At 39.5% G+C, this 15,526-nt stretch overlaps 1 protein-coding gene across 4 annotated transcripts in view; it reads right to left on the bottom strand.

Moving 5' to 3' along the window:
* The window catches only part of phactr2 (phosphatase and actin regulator 2), a 53,028-nt gene that overhangs the window by 9,112 nt on the left and 28,390 nt on the right, over nucleotides 1-15,526 (bottom strand). For 3 of the 4 annotated variants that reach the window (XM_023274682.3, XM_023274685.3, XM_023274683.3), the window contains exons 2-10: nucleotides 10,875-11,060; nucleotides 9,036-9,110; nucleotides 8,684-8,824; nucleotides 7,070-7,312; nucleotides 4,698-5,232; nucleotides 4,276-4,445; nucleotides 2,014-2,170; nucleotides 1,647-1,702; nucleotides 70-131 (exon numbers count right to left, since the gene is read on the bottom strand). In XM_023274682.3, the coding sequence (XP_023130450.1) occupies nucleotides 70-131; nucleotides 1,647-1,702; nucleotides 2,014-2,170; nucleotides 4,276-4,445; nucleotides 4,698-5,232; nucleotides 7,070-7,312; nucleotides 8,684-8,824; nucleotides 9,036-9,110; nucleotides 10,875-11,060 (1,625 nt within the window). The remainder of the gene's footprint in view (nucleotides 1-69; nucleotides 132-1,646; nucleotides 1,703-2,013; nucleotides 2,171-4,275; nucleotides 4,446-4,697; nucleotides 5,233-7,069; nucleotides 7,313-8,683; nucleotides 8,825-9,035; nucleotides 9,111-10,874; nucleotides 11,061-15,526) is intronic. The other variant, XM_023274686.3, reaches the window with a different exon arrangement.

The raw sequence follows: 15,526 nt of genomic DNA on the forward strand, positions 1-15,526 counted from the left end.
TAAATATAGACTCGCTGTGTCCTTTCTGTTCCATCTTATGTGTCTGTGTGCGGTTGGTGTTTACGGTACCTTTCTGGAGAGCCTCCTTTTAATCTCTTGCTTGGCTTCTTTCTCCTCTGCTTCATTCTTTTCTGCATGTAGAGAATCAGTAGAGTTATTTCACACCTACTACGTCTGCAACAAGCTTCTGCGTCTATTTATAACTGCAAGATGTGGTTTGCTGTATTAAAGCACATTCATGGCTACGTAGCTGTGTGATTGCCCAAATATAAACTAGAAAAAAAGGTGGAAGTAGATAAATTATCTGATCTGTGCAAAATCTTTACAGCAAATATTCTTTCATACATAAATGTGTGTAAACAACTTGTGTGTGACTTGGCCTGGTGCACTCATAAACTCCTGATGCATCAGAGATTGAAACGTAATCTGTCTATGATTCATGGCACTAAAACCAATGTCCTAACTCCTCTTTCCATGTACCAGAACAGCCAAGTAGAGCTGCTTTATTCTTTCTGTTTCTTCCGAAATGAAAGGTCACACAATAAATGTCAGTTGTCTTGGTTCTTATGCTATAAACATCCGAGCCTTGCTTTATTTCTCCTGTGTTAGGACAAAGCTGACACTGTATTTTATAACCAGACATTTTTGAGCATCAGCATCTCCAGGTGGACGTCACACCCTGAAATTACAAACCGACTTACTGCAACATCTCAGTAGAAGTCACACAAATCCTTACCTTTCCTGCAGCCTTTTGACAAGTAGATCATTATCATGACACCTAATTACCACCTCAAACAAGCGTCTCTTTAAGGGAAAATTGTTGCCATGACAGGATGAACTTCAGAAGCAATGCTGAGGGCCACAGTTACTGTGGATTTAACACCTTTGTATTGGATGCTATCTGAGTTTATTTTTGATTTTAATTTCCTGTGCTGCACCCACTGGTCATAAACTGGCAATCATGGGCTGTTAGTTGTTATTTTCCACTTAAAATAAAGCGACAGATATTGCACAATGACCTTGTCAGGCAGGGAATAAACAGTTTGAATTAGCTCCGTTAGTCCAAGGGCAAAATTATTGCTTGAAATCATTCCTCAATGCCTCTTCAAGTCAGTATGAAGTACTAATGTGGCACAAAAAGCGAGCCTAAAAACCCTTGAGTGGATAGATTTATGTCCAAACAAATGCTACTGACTGCTTTAAAGAACAGATTTTTTAATATCAGAACTAGTATGCAGTTTGTGCTTAAAAGTACTGAACTAACCTTTATCAATGCAGGCGACTGCGACCAAAGAAAAAGAAATTTGAGGAAATTGTTGCTGAGGTCTTTACAGGAATAGATCTCAGTGTGGCTAAACACTCCAGTGTGAAAGACACGAAGCTGCTAATACACAGCCACACATTATTTAGACACACATATCTGTTTTATCCATCTGATTGATGAGACACGGTCATATCTGAAGATCTGAATGTGGAAGCAACACACTGCCACTGGGCAGCTGGAACCATATCAGTTTCCATGTGCTCACGCTGAATCCTCACGATATCATTATAGCTTGAAAATTACATGATTTTAGTTTCCAAACCTTATGATCATAAAAGTGGTGGATCAACTATCAGTTTAAGAGTGTTCTACAGAAACTTACGCTTGAGGATGTTTCTCTGCTCCAGCTCCTCTGTGGTGGGTCTTTGGCTCAGACGCCTAAAAAGAGGAAATGATTTAAACATTTCACTTCTACTGAGAAACAACATGAATATTTTTGTTTGACACCCTTTGTTGTTGACAATCCAAAACCTGTTTACCACCAGCCTGTCTGCTTCATCAAGGAGAAAAGGCCAAACTCCAGCACAGATTTTTACTGTGCATCATTGTACCAGTACACCACCCACAGCTACACCAAATGATAATTAACAGCCTCTCGTATTACCCCATGCCAAATCTATAATAAAAAGTAACACCTACCTACATTTTCACAGCATGCTTTATGTGTGTGATTGTGTGTGAGTGTGTACCTGACTAGTTTGCAGCCTATCTGCTGGCGTAGCTCGTGTCTCTCTGTCTCGGAGCTTCGTGGCAGAATATTTTTCTCCTCCAGCTCCTTCTTGCTGGGTCGGTTTCCCAGCTTAATGTTCAGGGTGTCTCGTCGGCGGATCTTCATTGCCAGAGAGCCTAAAGCAGACACACAACAGAGATAACTAGTATCAGACCTATATGGAGATCAGCCACAGTTAACAATGAATCAACAATGAAACAAATGAAGCCCCTAAAAATCTAAAATGTCAACATGGCATCTAGCTGATGTAGTACTTTAGTTACCAACATTACAACAAAGATGAGTCACGTTGGATGAAATGCGGATTAGAAGCACTGGTCAGTTTACAAGCTACAGTCGCTAACAAATAAGAGGCCAAATCATCTGTGCTAAAGCTGAGGCATCATTTGGCATTCATAACAGCATAACTTTTTCCAAGCACGAAATTCACACCAAGCGAAAAGGCGTCACAGTCACTGCATATTGGATAGTTTAAAAGTTTCCATTTCACTCTGATAGCAGGAAGATCTGGTACTGAGCAGAACGCAAAAGCAATGATAATGCTCTCTGTCCCTGCAACCATTCAGTGTCTTGTGACATTACGCATTATTTTACTGGAAATGTTTATTCAATAGTTATGAATATACAAACTCGGACATGACTAAAATGTAAAACCTATAATTAATAAACACACACATCTATTGCTGTCTAAATCAGAAACTTTTAGAATATTCAGCAACTTTTGCTGCTTTATCTTAAACATTTGGACTAACACACATTCGATTTGTTGGCAAAACCATTTCAACAATAACATTCACAAGTGATTTGCCACCACAGCAACGCTGCTTGTTTACATTTGCTGCCATTCCTGATTATTCCACTACTAAAGAACTGAAGTATGTTGATCAACTGTAAAAATCCCCAACCAGCTGCAGGGAGATTCCAGAACTCCCACACATTTGCAGAGCGATTGGCGATTTCTCCAAAAATCTAGAGGAACATTCTAGGACTCCCAAAAACTTGCAGAGACATTCCAGAATTCCCAAAAATCTGTGGGGTGACTTGAGAATTTCTAAAAATCTGTAGTGAGATTGTAGAATTCTCAAAACCTGTAGGGAGATCTTAGAACTACAGAAAATCTATAATTGTAGGAGTCCAAAAAAAAGACTACAAGGAAATTCTAGAGCTCTTTCAGATTCTAGGAATTCTCATAAATCTGCAAGGAGATTCCAGAACTCCCAAACATCTGTGGAAAAATGTGACAACTCATCAAACGCCCATGAGAACTCCCACGAGAATGATTCTAGAAGTGTTGAGAATCTGCTGTCAGGTCCCAGAAGTCTCAAAAATGAACAGATCAAAAATATGTGTTCAGGTTCTTGAACTGCCAAAAATTTGCTGAGATTTGAGAATAAAAATATGCAGGGAGATTCTTGAACTCCCAAAAGTTTGCATGAAGATTACAGAATTGTCAAAAAATTTGCAGGAAGAATGTACAGCTCCAAAAATTTGCAGGGAGATTGTATAATTCTCAAAAATCAGTCGGGAGATTCTTGAACTCCTAAAACTCTGCATTTACATTCTGGAAGTCTCAACAATCTGCAGGGAGATTCTTGAAGCCCCTGAAATCTGCTGGGATATCAACAGAATGTTTAAAAAGAACTTCTGGGTGAATCTAGAACTCCTGAAAGTCTGCAGCAAGATTCTAGAAGATTTGTCAAGTACCAAAGATTTGTGGAGATTTTAGAAGTCCAAAGTATCTGCTTGTAGATTCAAGAACTCTCTAACAATCTAGATTCTAGAAGCCTAACAAATCAGTAGGGAAATTCTACAACCCATCTGTTTGGCCTTAGCTATGATGATGCCATCTTAAAAGTAACTATGGAAACTTCTTCCTCTTTGAAAGCTGTCACGAAAACTCAAAGTGATTCTTAAAGCCCTGGTCTACCCAAATTACACCACAAACTGCAAGTGCACATGACTATGACTTGCAGGAATCTACAAATTGTGTGAAAGTACAGGAGGAAGAAGTCAGTGACCCGGTAAGCCACTGTCTACCAGTTTTTAGCCAGAATTTGAAACCATTTACAAAATAAATTGACACAAACAACCCGCGCATAGTTACATCACAGTTGAGTTGTGTAGTTGAGGAGCTTTTCTAAAAGGTTTATACAGTTTCTGCTGGTGGCATAGTGGCTTTTCATCCACTGTTGTGTGATGTATTATAAAATTTGAATCATACTGGTTGTGTACTCGTCCTCCTCCTCTTCATCCTCATCTCGGTATAGGATTGGTCCGTCAGAGTCCGAGTCACTAGTCTGGCTGTCTCTCGGCCTATCAGGGATCACTGTGACCTCAGCCTGCTCTGTATTCACGCTGAGGCCCTGCGGCTTTTCTGTTCCCTCTGCTGACCTGTAAGAAACAACAAGAAACTATGAGTACACATGTTTAGTGAAACAGAATATATTCTGAGACTTGCAAAACTTAGCCACCACAAATTCTTATTCTACACCATTGCATTATTAAGATTATAGATTTGTCGTCAATCAACTCATTCCTTTCATGTGAGTCCAATAAGACTACTGTAATGCACTCCATAAACTTAGATACTGAGAAGGAGGGGGTAAGGAATCAATAACTTTCATGTCCTAACTAGATTTTTACCTCGGGCTGTTCTCTCTACCACTCTCCACTTCTCTCTTCTTTCCATCTTCTCCTCCCTCTCCTTTCATCCTCTCCTGTTTCTCCTCCTGTGAGCTGCTGTTCGTCTCCCCTTTTGTGAAGGATGTGTCCTCGGTAGTGGTGTTGACATGAGAAGACTGCACTGTGGTTTCAGGAGACACACCTTTGGGGGTCTCCTCACTCGCGGTAGAAGCACCGGGAGTAGATTTAGTCTCTAGACCAGGTTTAGAAGCAGCCTGAGTTCCCTCTGTCTCATTGGCCGAGGCTGTAGGTGAGAGAGGCTTGGTGTCTGAAGACAGGGGAGAGGATTTGACCTCCCCAGGCTGGCTAGGAGTCTCTGCGGAGGCTTTCTGAAGTACAGAGGAAGAGGTGGGAGGATTTGATTTCCGGTTGACCTTTGCATCGGTCCCGTTAGACTGTGCTGCAGCGCCGGCGTCCTTAGACGCACGAGAACGGGGAGTGGAAGTGGAGGTTGGGGTGGTTTTTGTTGTGTTTCCCGTCTTCTTCGACGATTTGGCTATGGAGAAGTGGGAACAAGCAAATGTGAAAAGTGAGAAATAGAAAAATTGACTTTTCTTTACTCTAAGTACTCAGTCTTCTGAAGACATGCAAGACAAACAAAAAATGTCAACTGTCTAAAGTCATACATGTAGTTGCATTATAAAATTCTGAAATTACATTTAGTTAGGTATTGTCATTGTGTTTTAAAATATATACTTTATATTTTTGATTACTAAAAAGCAAAAAATGCATTTGAAGAAATATAAGTAATCTTCCTTTATGACTCAGTCAGCAGAAGAGGCACATCTTTGATTGACAGCCAGCAGGTTGTGAGAAAAAGTTAACACACTCGCGCTGTAGCTACCAAACTGTGGCCAGACAATGTGTTCTTGGCCGTGTTGAAGAGTAAGAATCACACAAACATCTACTGGCAGGTACGTGCACATGCTGTTCAATTAGCTAACAGACAATTTTCTGCAATGAATGTTTGTTTGGTTGCTTGTCCAACAAGCTAAAGTAGGACAAAACTACTGTTAATGTCTGTAAGATAGATAAGGAGCAGTTTGGTTAATGTGAGTTGCTGTTTAAACTCTTGGATCCAGTGAAGCTGCTGTCTGGATGTTAGCCAGTGTTTCCATCTACCTGTGATTGAACACCAGCATTACTGCTCGAACCAAATGCAGTTTAAATCAAGCATTTTGACTGGCTGTGCTGAAAAATTAATGGGGGTGCCATCATGGTGTATAAAATGTTCATTTGTTTTACCCCAAGTCGAAAAGATAAGATCGTCCTTTGTTGCACAGGACATTAGATTAGAACAAATCTTTATGCTGTAACAAAAATTACAACAACAAAAAAACAAAAAATGGTTTCATTTTTAACTCATGATTAATGTGTTTTTATTAACCATTTGTTTAGACTGTAAAATGTCAGGAAAATGAAAAAAATGATTATTAGAGTTAGTCGTTTTCACATGAGCTGTTTTACGTCACAGGCCTATTGATTAATAAAGCAGACAGTATATATAAGCATTTCACAATTTGTCTATCCTGAAACAGTAACTGCTCTATTATAACAAGCTGGCAGCAATAACATTTTAGGGCAGCAAATACAGAATACCTGAGGTAATACCGAATGAAGCAGCTTTTCAAGGGTCTATAAAGTGTCTTTGTTTGACAAAAGTAGCCTGAGGAAAGGTTTGTACCTAAAATTTTATTCAGTCTCTAATGAAATGACTTTTGTCTACACTCCTTAGAAAACACACAGAGGTCTACAGAAAAAAACTGCATGAACATCACATGCTGTATTCTGGGCTGTGTGTTACTTTATTGAGCCATGCTGTACATTAAACAACAACACACACATACAGTGGATAAAGGGTGATGATCATGTGCTAACATCATGCCATGAAAACCACACAAGCTTGTGAGAGCTCGTTATGGAGGCCATGCTACACTGACCGTACTTCCACGCATGCTCTGTCATACACAAACACACACAGTTGTACGGTAGAGGCATTTCCAGAGCAACACAAATGAATCTTCACTTCTGCTTTCTCAGAAAACAGAGATCATTAATGAAACCCTTCTACAGTTACTCACTTGACTGGAAATCCCTTTTAACGGGGAAAGGACACTATCAAAAGGGAGAAACAGGGAAACACCATTTTGCCACTTGACACTTTAAATACAGGTTGGTGTGTATATGAAGCCATGGTGGGCAGGTGTAGAAGGCTTTATAGTGAGTCCTGTTTTCCTTCAAACAGTGATACAAGCGCATTTTCCATGCAGGAAGGCAGGCAGGGAAGAACATCTACAGACCGACTGGCTTCAGTCCCAACTAGCTGAACTTACCAGTACCGCGACTGGTGGTGTTAGTGCTCCGAGGGTTAGCCTTAGTTTGTGTGGCTGAGCCAGTCTTGGCTGTGGTTTTAGCTGTCTTTTTAGTCCCCGTGGCACCATCTTTGTGCCTCGTGGCTGCGGAGCCACCGGCAGGTTTGGAAGAGGACGGCAGTGTGGCACTTTGCTGTTTTTTAGCCTGAACGTCTCGATGCCGCACCTGAGTAGCCCGGGTGGTTGGTTTAGTATCACACCTCTCTGAGCAGGTCAGAGGAAGCAGGAAGGAGAAATGCAGTATTTATAAGGTTAAAAGCAGGATGAAAATGCTCATCTGTGCAAACGAATGCACAACTGGACATGCAGACAAGCAGATAGAGACAGATGAGATGCTGAAAGATAGAGACAGCTGGACGGAGCTGATGATGATAAAGGAGTGCTGCACAGCTTTCCCATAAGATTGATGTACCCATTAACCTTCCCAACCTGCAGTGTCATGTGACGGTATGTGTGTCCTGCTGCTGGATTTGCAGTGTTTGTTGCCTATGCCTTGCTCACTATTGACAAATGAAAAACAAATGGCTACAAGTTCAATGCTAACAGGGTTGAGATGAAAACAGCACAACACTTAAGCAGCATCAGACACAAGACCGGCGGCATGTCTCCTGAGAGAGAGGGAGGCATTAGGAGAAGGAGATACTGCTCTGTTCAGACTGTGAATGCCTACTGCTGGCTGATATAATGGGAATATCTATTTGAACACATCAGACCCCCTCATAGATCCCACAGAGAATTCAATGTCAACCAGAAAACTGCTGCTGATAGAAATGCAGCCCACAGCTAGGAGAAAGAAGACTTCAAAGCATTTATAAAAAGCTGCTACATTTAGTTCGAGCGTATGAAACTGGAACTGCTAAAGGGGCTGTGAAATTCCCACATTCCTGAGTAACATGACATGTTTCAGACTGACTTAATACTTTGTTTGGAAGAGAGAAGCCATATGTATCAACAATTACAATCGAACACTTATAGTACATTACAGTATTTCTAGTATATGCTCATTAGCCCGCAAGTCATTCTACAGTGAACCACAACATAAACTGTTGCTCTCTCTCTTATGTAAATGTGAAAATCTTCACTTACTATAGCCCTTGCAGAATTTAGAAGCACAGCATTGTGGAAAACATCTGCTTACGAATAAGCACTGGAGAACATTTGCTTTGTGGTCTACTGTGTATAATAATATCACTGTGGATTCAAAATATCTCCATGTTTGAGGAAAAATATATAAACCTGTTGCATAACATACTCTATATAGGCTTGGCAGAAATATTTTCATGATCATTTATAATCAAACAATAGATAAAGAGGTTCTTGGAAACAAGGTTTCCATTTTTATTTTTTATTCTCCAATCTCATTCCTCCTTATTTTTCCTTTCTCTGTAGGTATCAGAATCTTTTCATTCAAGGAACAGCACAGATATATCTAATTCTCAATATATGCCACTGCAATATCATTACAGGTCTAAAGTCTCAACTTGTGCAGAAATCCTATTGTTAACAACTCCTATTAGCAATGGATTACAGGTCATAGTATTAGTTAAGTTACACAGTAACTGATCCAAAAGTTACCTGTTTTGTCCTCAGCGCTGACCGGCCCAGCGACTGGTTCCTCTGGCAGCGTTTCTGGAGATTCGATGTCCACTTTGACTTCCTCTGATGTCGAACTGGATGTGGCATGTCCATTCAGATTTTCACTGCTGATCGTTTCATCTAGGAGAGAAGAAATGCATACTTTTTGCATGCTTACTTGCAGACTTAGAAGTAAGCTGTAATCACAGCTCCCTCAAGGGTTATTTTTAATGGTTGACTGCACATTGTTTTCCTGTTGTTTTTTTAATTCAAAATAAAGGCAAACATCAATAAAAGACAGTGAAAATAAACTAGTAAACGCCAAAACATGTGAATGAACCATCAGACAGACCTTGCTCAGGAATGAGAACTCCTTTCTTGATCAGCTCTTCCCTCGTTTGTCTGGTAGAGATTTTCCTCTCTAGAACTAAAAGATGAACAAGATCAACGTCAATTTTAGGGCAGAATGATTTGAGGAAAAACTGCAATGATACTGACAACCATTGTGTTGCAATGTGATTAGCAACAACAAATTTCAAAGTCAGGTTTTAGTTTAACATTCCATTTGCGTAAAAACATATGATGGAGCATCTGACTTTGAAAAACCATTGACACAACAGCTTAAACCTTTGGGTCAGATGTGCTGCATAATCCTAAAATGCAGCCTTTGCAAATAGCTAATTAGACTGTTTTAAATTGTAATTTCAATTTGAAATCAATTATTTGTTCAGCCCTAGTCAATAAATGATTCAGTAGGGGAATCAAACTGTCTTCCTTTGACTTGTTCTCTAGCTCCAGAAATTAATTCACACAAGAGTCTATGAAAGCATTTCACAACAGCTATGTTCCCCTGCTTATTGCGAAAACGCCACTACAATCCCTCGCCCCACAACAGCAACACACTTCAAGTCACAGATGAGGAACTAAGCTAATTCTGTCACCCTGCTGCAACCGTCCTGCTGTTTTTCTCTGTAAACTCTTGAGAACAGGATCATGAGGAATAAACCTGCTTCATTCATAAAGAGGTCTGTCCACAGCTGAGCTACAGAACAAGCACACACAGAACTGATCTCTCAGTTAGAGCTGAAAAGATTAGTTAATCGATTGGTCCATCAACAAAAAATAATCTACAACTAACTTATTATTGCCAGAAGGCTGAATATTTCTGATGTCAGCATCTCAAATGTGGCAATTTGCTCCTTATCTTTTCTTTTCTTAATACCTTTACACTGTAGACAGATGGTTGGATAAAACAAGGAATCTGAAACCACCAACTTGATATTTGGAAAATAATAATGGCCATTTTCTGACACTTGCTAGACTGCCAGAAAGGAACAAAAATACCTTAGATTTTTGAAACAGCGCACTCCATAAATACAAACAGGACTGCACAATGGCCAAAATGCTCCAAGCTACACGTAAAACTATTTCAGTTTAGATTTCACTTCCAAATCTGTGTTTTATTCAAATTTAATGTTACAAGCCAATAGAGCAACAAGTTATTGGGACTCAAAATTAACAAGACATCTGGAATAACACCTGCAGAATGCATCAGAATCAAGAGGAGAAAGCACTGACATGAACTCCATGAGAAAACTAAACGTGCTTGACAAAAGAGGATGTTAACTTATTGACTATGAGAATAGAAAGGAGGAAACATTAAACACTCTCGATGTTCAGAGGTTTAAGCACTGAATCTCTGATGGCTTCATCTCTGGCTGCCCCTGACCTCAGATGTTCAAAAACTTGGTAAAATAATCACTAAACTAATAGCCAGTGCTGTGGGGCAATTTCTGCTTCTCTATGTGTAAATTGTCCAGAACACCCTGAAACCAAGCAGACAGACATGGAGATTGAAAACATACACACAGATATACAGCAAACAAAAGATAACAGCTGCCATCCAAGAAGAAAAAGAGTCTCTGGTTTTTGTATTTACCTCTGTTCCTATTTTTTTTTCCAAGTCAACACTTCAGAAATCAATCAGTGAGATCTACAAACAAACCGTTCATTCTTTTCCTTTTAAAGCTCCTCTGAAAGCAAAACTGCTCCTGTTCACACCTCATGTTCCACACAAATCCAAAACCACAAGCCATGATGCTGTCCAGACACTTGATTGAGGAGAACAAATCAGAAGCCAGCTATCACCTTGTTCATACAGTGTCACACACCGGCGTGCAACACGTCCTACCTTTGGAAAGATCCTGGAACTTGTCGCTGGTCTTCTTCTTCCTCCACTTCCAGGGTTTGAACAGTTTTCCCAGCGACGACAGCTTGCCTCGCTGCTGCCGCGATCCAGGGGCATTCTGGGTATTGGTGGCGCTGTCTACCACCACATCACAGCTGGCCAGAGATGATGATTTCTCCAGCCCATCAACTGCAACACACACATGCACAGTTGCATAAATGTAAACAGACACAAAAATCAGATCAGCATCGTTATACGACTAAAACATGAGCTCCACTGTTCTGCAGTTGCTATAGATGAAGGTCGATCTTGTGATACATGGAAATATTACCCATATTTGATGTTGATTTATACACTAAAGCCATTTCAGACATAGACCCTGGCCTATTTTCTGTAAAGCTGCAATGGCAATCTTACAAGGTTTGATCTAGAAAAATTTTAGTATCAGTTTTTACATAATACAAGTCAGGACTGCATGTCATTGCATTAACAAACAGGTCCACAAGCGACATATTTCATGCAGGGTTGTCTTTACACATTTCAGCACCAAAATTGTTTCAAAAACATCATAGAGTGGTAGTGGACAGCAAAATGTTTATAAAAATACATAATGTAATATGAGTTTTGGCAGATCATGAATAGAAACTGACGTTTAGTTTGTCGCGTCCTTTAACAGACCAAGGAAGCCAGCAATGTTACTTATTGGATGTCAGAAAAGGGCTTGATTTATACAGATAAGCAAGAAATGTAATGTCTGGTAACTCCGAATCTGGACATAAATATGTTATGGGAATAGTATGACCAGTTTTAAACAAACAAGGACATCTTTTCAACACAAACTGGTATCAATATTATCTTACTTGATGAAGTTAAAACGGTTTAAATTAATGGTTAATTCACAATACAACAGGACAGCAATATCTTGCCTACATTGACCCATCATGAGTGCACATCACAATTTAGGTGTGTGTAAGTTCTATGCCCCCAAGATTCAAGATTAACATCACAGGACACATTTTTAATAACGTTGTGCATACTGTTCTGGCTTTGTTCCAATCATTGTTTGTTTTTTTTTTGTCAAATTCCAATGACTTATATCTTTATGTACGTAAAATGACTCATCTGAACTCATATGACAATGTGAAGGCCTCTCTTTGTTCATGTAGCCACTGCAGCACTGAGTCTCATAATGTGAAAAACACTTGCATACACACACTTGTTCTTACAAGAAAGTACACTTTAGATGGTATTTTGCAAGAGCAGGATTATAGCAGTGTTTCCATTTTTTGACTAGTATGCAGTTCTTGCAAGAGTATCCTTTAATTTTTCTGCTTTTTTAAAAACTTTTACCCATTATACATAGATCTGGTTATTGATTGTTACTGTAAATTGTTAACTGAGTATTCCTGTCACAGCTGAACACAAATCAGCAAGTTGCTTTGAAAGACAAGATGGGAAAACAAATGCTAGGAAGTATTGTCATGCACTATATTGTTCTCATATATCTCACCCATTCTACAACTCAGCTTTCAACAGCCAAGGGGTAATATTCCTAACTCTGTACAGTATTTCCAGTGTGTGTCTTGGCGAGATCCCTGTCCTTCCACAACTCCTCCTCTTCCTGCTGAAAGATTAGAAGTGCTGTGAACCTTCTGGAAAACTGCAGACAGTGTGTGAATAGCGTGTGTGTTTATGTGCATGTGTACAGGAAGCTTACAGAGGAAAGAGAGGTGGTGTGTGATTCCTCAGGCTCAAGAAGAGGAAGGTTTTTGTTTTTTCAGCTACACAACACTGCTAAATCACTCCTGACCATATGGAGCCCAGCAGGGATCAAATGTTTAGAATTTCTGTGTACAAAATTTAAGTTTAAAAAAAAAAAAAAAAACATGCTCTGATAGAAATTTCAAGTTACTGCCCATCAGGATGGAGCATATACAGAGTCAACAGCAGGTGTCTTCAAGCGGCAAATGACACTTAACAGTCTCCTTATGTATCCCATCCATTCTTCTTCCTCCTTCTGTCACCTCCATTACCCACAATGCAACTCAGTCAAGGACAGATAAGTCGAAGACCGAGGTGTTATGCTGGTATTTGTTAATGTCACTTTAAACTGCCATCTTTGTCACTGACAGTTTCTTTTGCAGTGCTTTGCTAATTTATGCAGACAAATTATTCATTCACTTGCACAAATAACTAAAAACTCCTGCATATTGTGTTGAGAGGAAGTGGAGAATATTTATAAAACCTGTGTGTCGATATTGATTTGCAAAAGTTATCAACATTCATCAAAACTTTAAATGTATGGCTTTAAAATGTCATGTCCTCTTTGCAACATGTAAAAAAATCTACTAAAGCTGACCTGAATTCTTCAGAGTTTCAACTGTTGCAGTTATAATTGATGTCTAAATCAGTAGTATACATGCATTGCCACAAAAATCTCAAACACATGAAAGAGGAAATAGTAATTCAATATTATTCAGTATGCACCAACAAGAATTATTATCAGTTATCCTCAGACAGGAACATTTAGCCACAAGAAAAGCACTCAGAGAGTGCAGTACTCCAAGACTGTCCATTCCCCCATATGGTACTGTCAGAAATGCAGCATATTTTTGTACAAATGCAGCATTTTTTTTATTAGTTACTGATGATCAAAAATCACAGCAACATAGAATGTGACCATTTAATATAGATGTACCCACAAACAAAATGACCTTGTGCTGAGCACAGGCGTGTGTTATGCATGTGTACGTTATGTACGGATACTGAATCATGTGACTTAAACATGCAGCAGGCAGGGGAAATTGATGGGACTCAGAAACACCCCCACAATTTAATCAATCATTCCTTGTATCACTTCTGATGAATAAGTCCCAATAAGTCCGCAGGGGTGGATTTGTAGTAGGATCACAATCATGTGATCGTCAGCAGGCAGCTAACGTAGTGTTCACTTGTTGTCATAGTTACAGTGATGCCGTGCCGCAATCTGGCAATGATACAGAAATCTTTAACAAATCTGTGGATCCAGACTATAAGCTGCATCACTGCCAAAATCTAATGAGGTGGTCCTTGAGTCATTTCCTGAAAATTTCATCCAAATCTATTATTCCGTTGTTGAGTATTGTTGTGCACAGACGGAAGGATTCACATACGCCGATCGTCACATAACCCTGTGTTCCTTGGTGGAGTAATAATCACAGATCTTACCTTAGCAGCAATGACACTGGGCTGCGCTAGCAAGACGTCGAAAAAGTCAAGCATCTGAATACAGCCCAAATATTGAGTGCCACATATCAAAACTCTACAATGACCAGGACTGTGAGTAAAAGCTTAGCTATCTGCATGCTAACACAGTATGACATGATGTTACCAACCATGGCTAACTGTCACGTTGTCACATTACTGCCCAACGTGTCATTTGGCAGTTTTAACTAGTGCGAGAGGTTTGCTTAAAACATGAAGGAAAAGGGATTAAATAGCTGTTCTTTCAAAAAACTAGACCTCTGTTTTAATAAGGATGTGTTGTGCATAACTGTATTGTAAATGCATCATGCTGTTATCTTAGAGATAAGCTGAGCCGCTCTCATTTCATCTATTAACGCACATCATATCACACTCAAACACACACACACACACACACACACACACACACACACACACACACACACACACACACACACACACACACACACACACACACACGCACCTTTAAAAGCCCGGGAGGCAGGAAAAAGTACAAGACGTTCAGTTAAAAATCCAACAAAACGTGCAGATTATAAGACGTTCAGTGTGCCAGTGTAGCTGCTGAAGGATTTCAACAACACTGTCCAAATCAGCTCATGTCAATTTCAATACCTGCTGACAGAAACACAATAAAGTTTGTTTGAAAAGGCAGCAACAGTGGTTTTTCAATGCAATTTAAAATGCTTATGCAGCAACACAGTCAGCAAAAAAATCTGCTGTTCAGATCAAAGCTGAAACAACACTCAGCTAAGTTGGCCAGATGATCCAGATGTTCAGCACATTTGACAACAAAGAACTTATTATTTAGGCAGCTATTTGCCCAATGGCACTAAAACTATTGTCTGAAAAGTAAATATAAAGAATGCAGCTGAAATACAGGAAACCACGTTTTTTAACCCGTCTGTAATATCTTCTCTTTGAGCATATCTGCGGGGTCAAATCCATATCCTAACCTTCAGTTCACCTCAAAACAATCAATACTGTTGATTGGCTGGTTCTCCCCAGTGCTGACAGATTGTTGATGCCAATACTAGACATCGGTGGCCATCTGCAGCTCAATACACACTGATGGACATGAGCTGAAACTGATCATAAACTGTGTCTGACTGATGTTTACTGGTGATGATGTGTTTATTTGCTCATTTAGTCAATCACTGTAATGACAGTCTGTCAGTTTTGATCATTTCAAAGAGGTTTAAGTGTTTTTTTCCTGTGCTCTTATCACTTAGTTTGAAGTTAGAAAAGATGACGTCATATAACATTTGTTGTATCACTGTCAATCAAATCTGATCAAACCACATTCCCATCAAGTTTCTGACTGATAAACTCTTAATACCTAATTCCTTAACTCCTTATTTTATCATTAATATTTGAAATCTATGATTGTTGTTAGTCTTATCCTGGTTTTGATC

Source organism: Amphiprion ocellaris, chromosome 16 (assembly GCF_022539595.1).
Source record: "Amphiprion ocellaris isolate individual 3 ecotype Okinawa chromosome 16, ASM2253959v1, whole genome shotgun sequence".
Taxonomy (NCBI): domain Eukaryota; kingdom Metazoa; phylum Chordata; class Actinopteri; family Pomacentridae; genus Amphiprion; species Amphiprion ocellaris.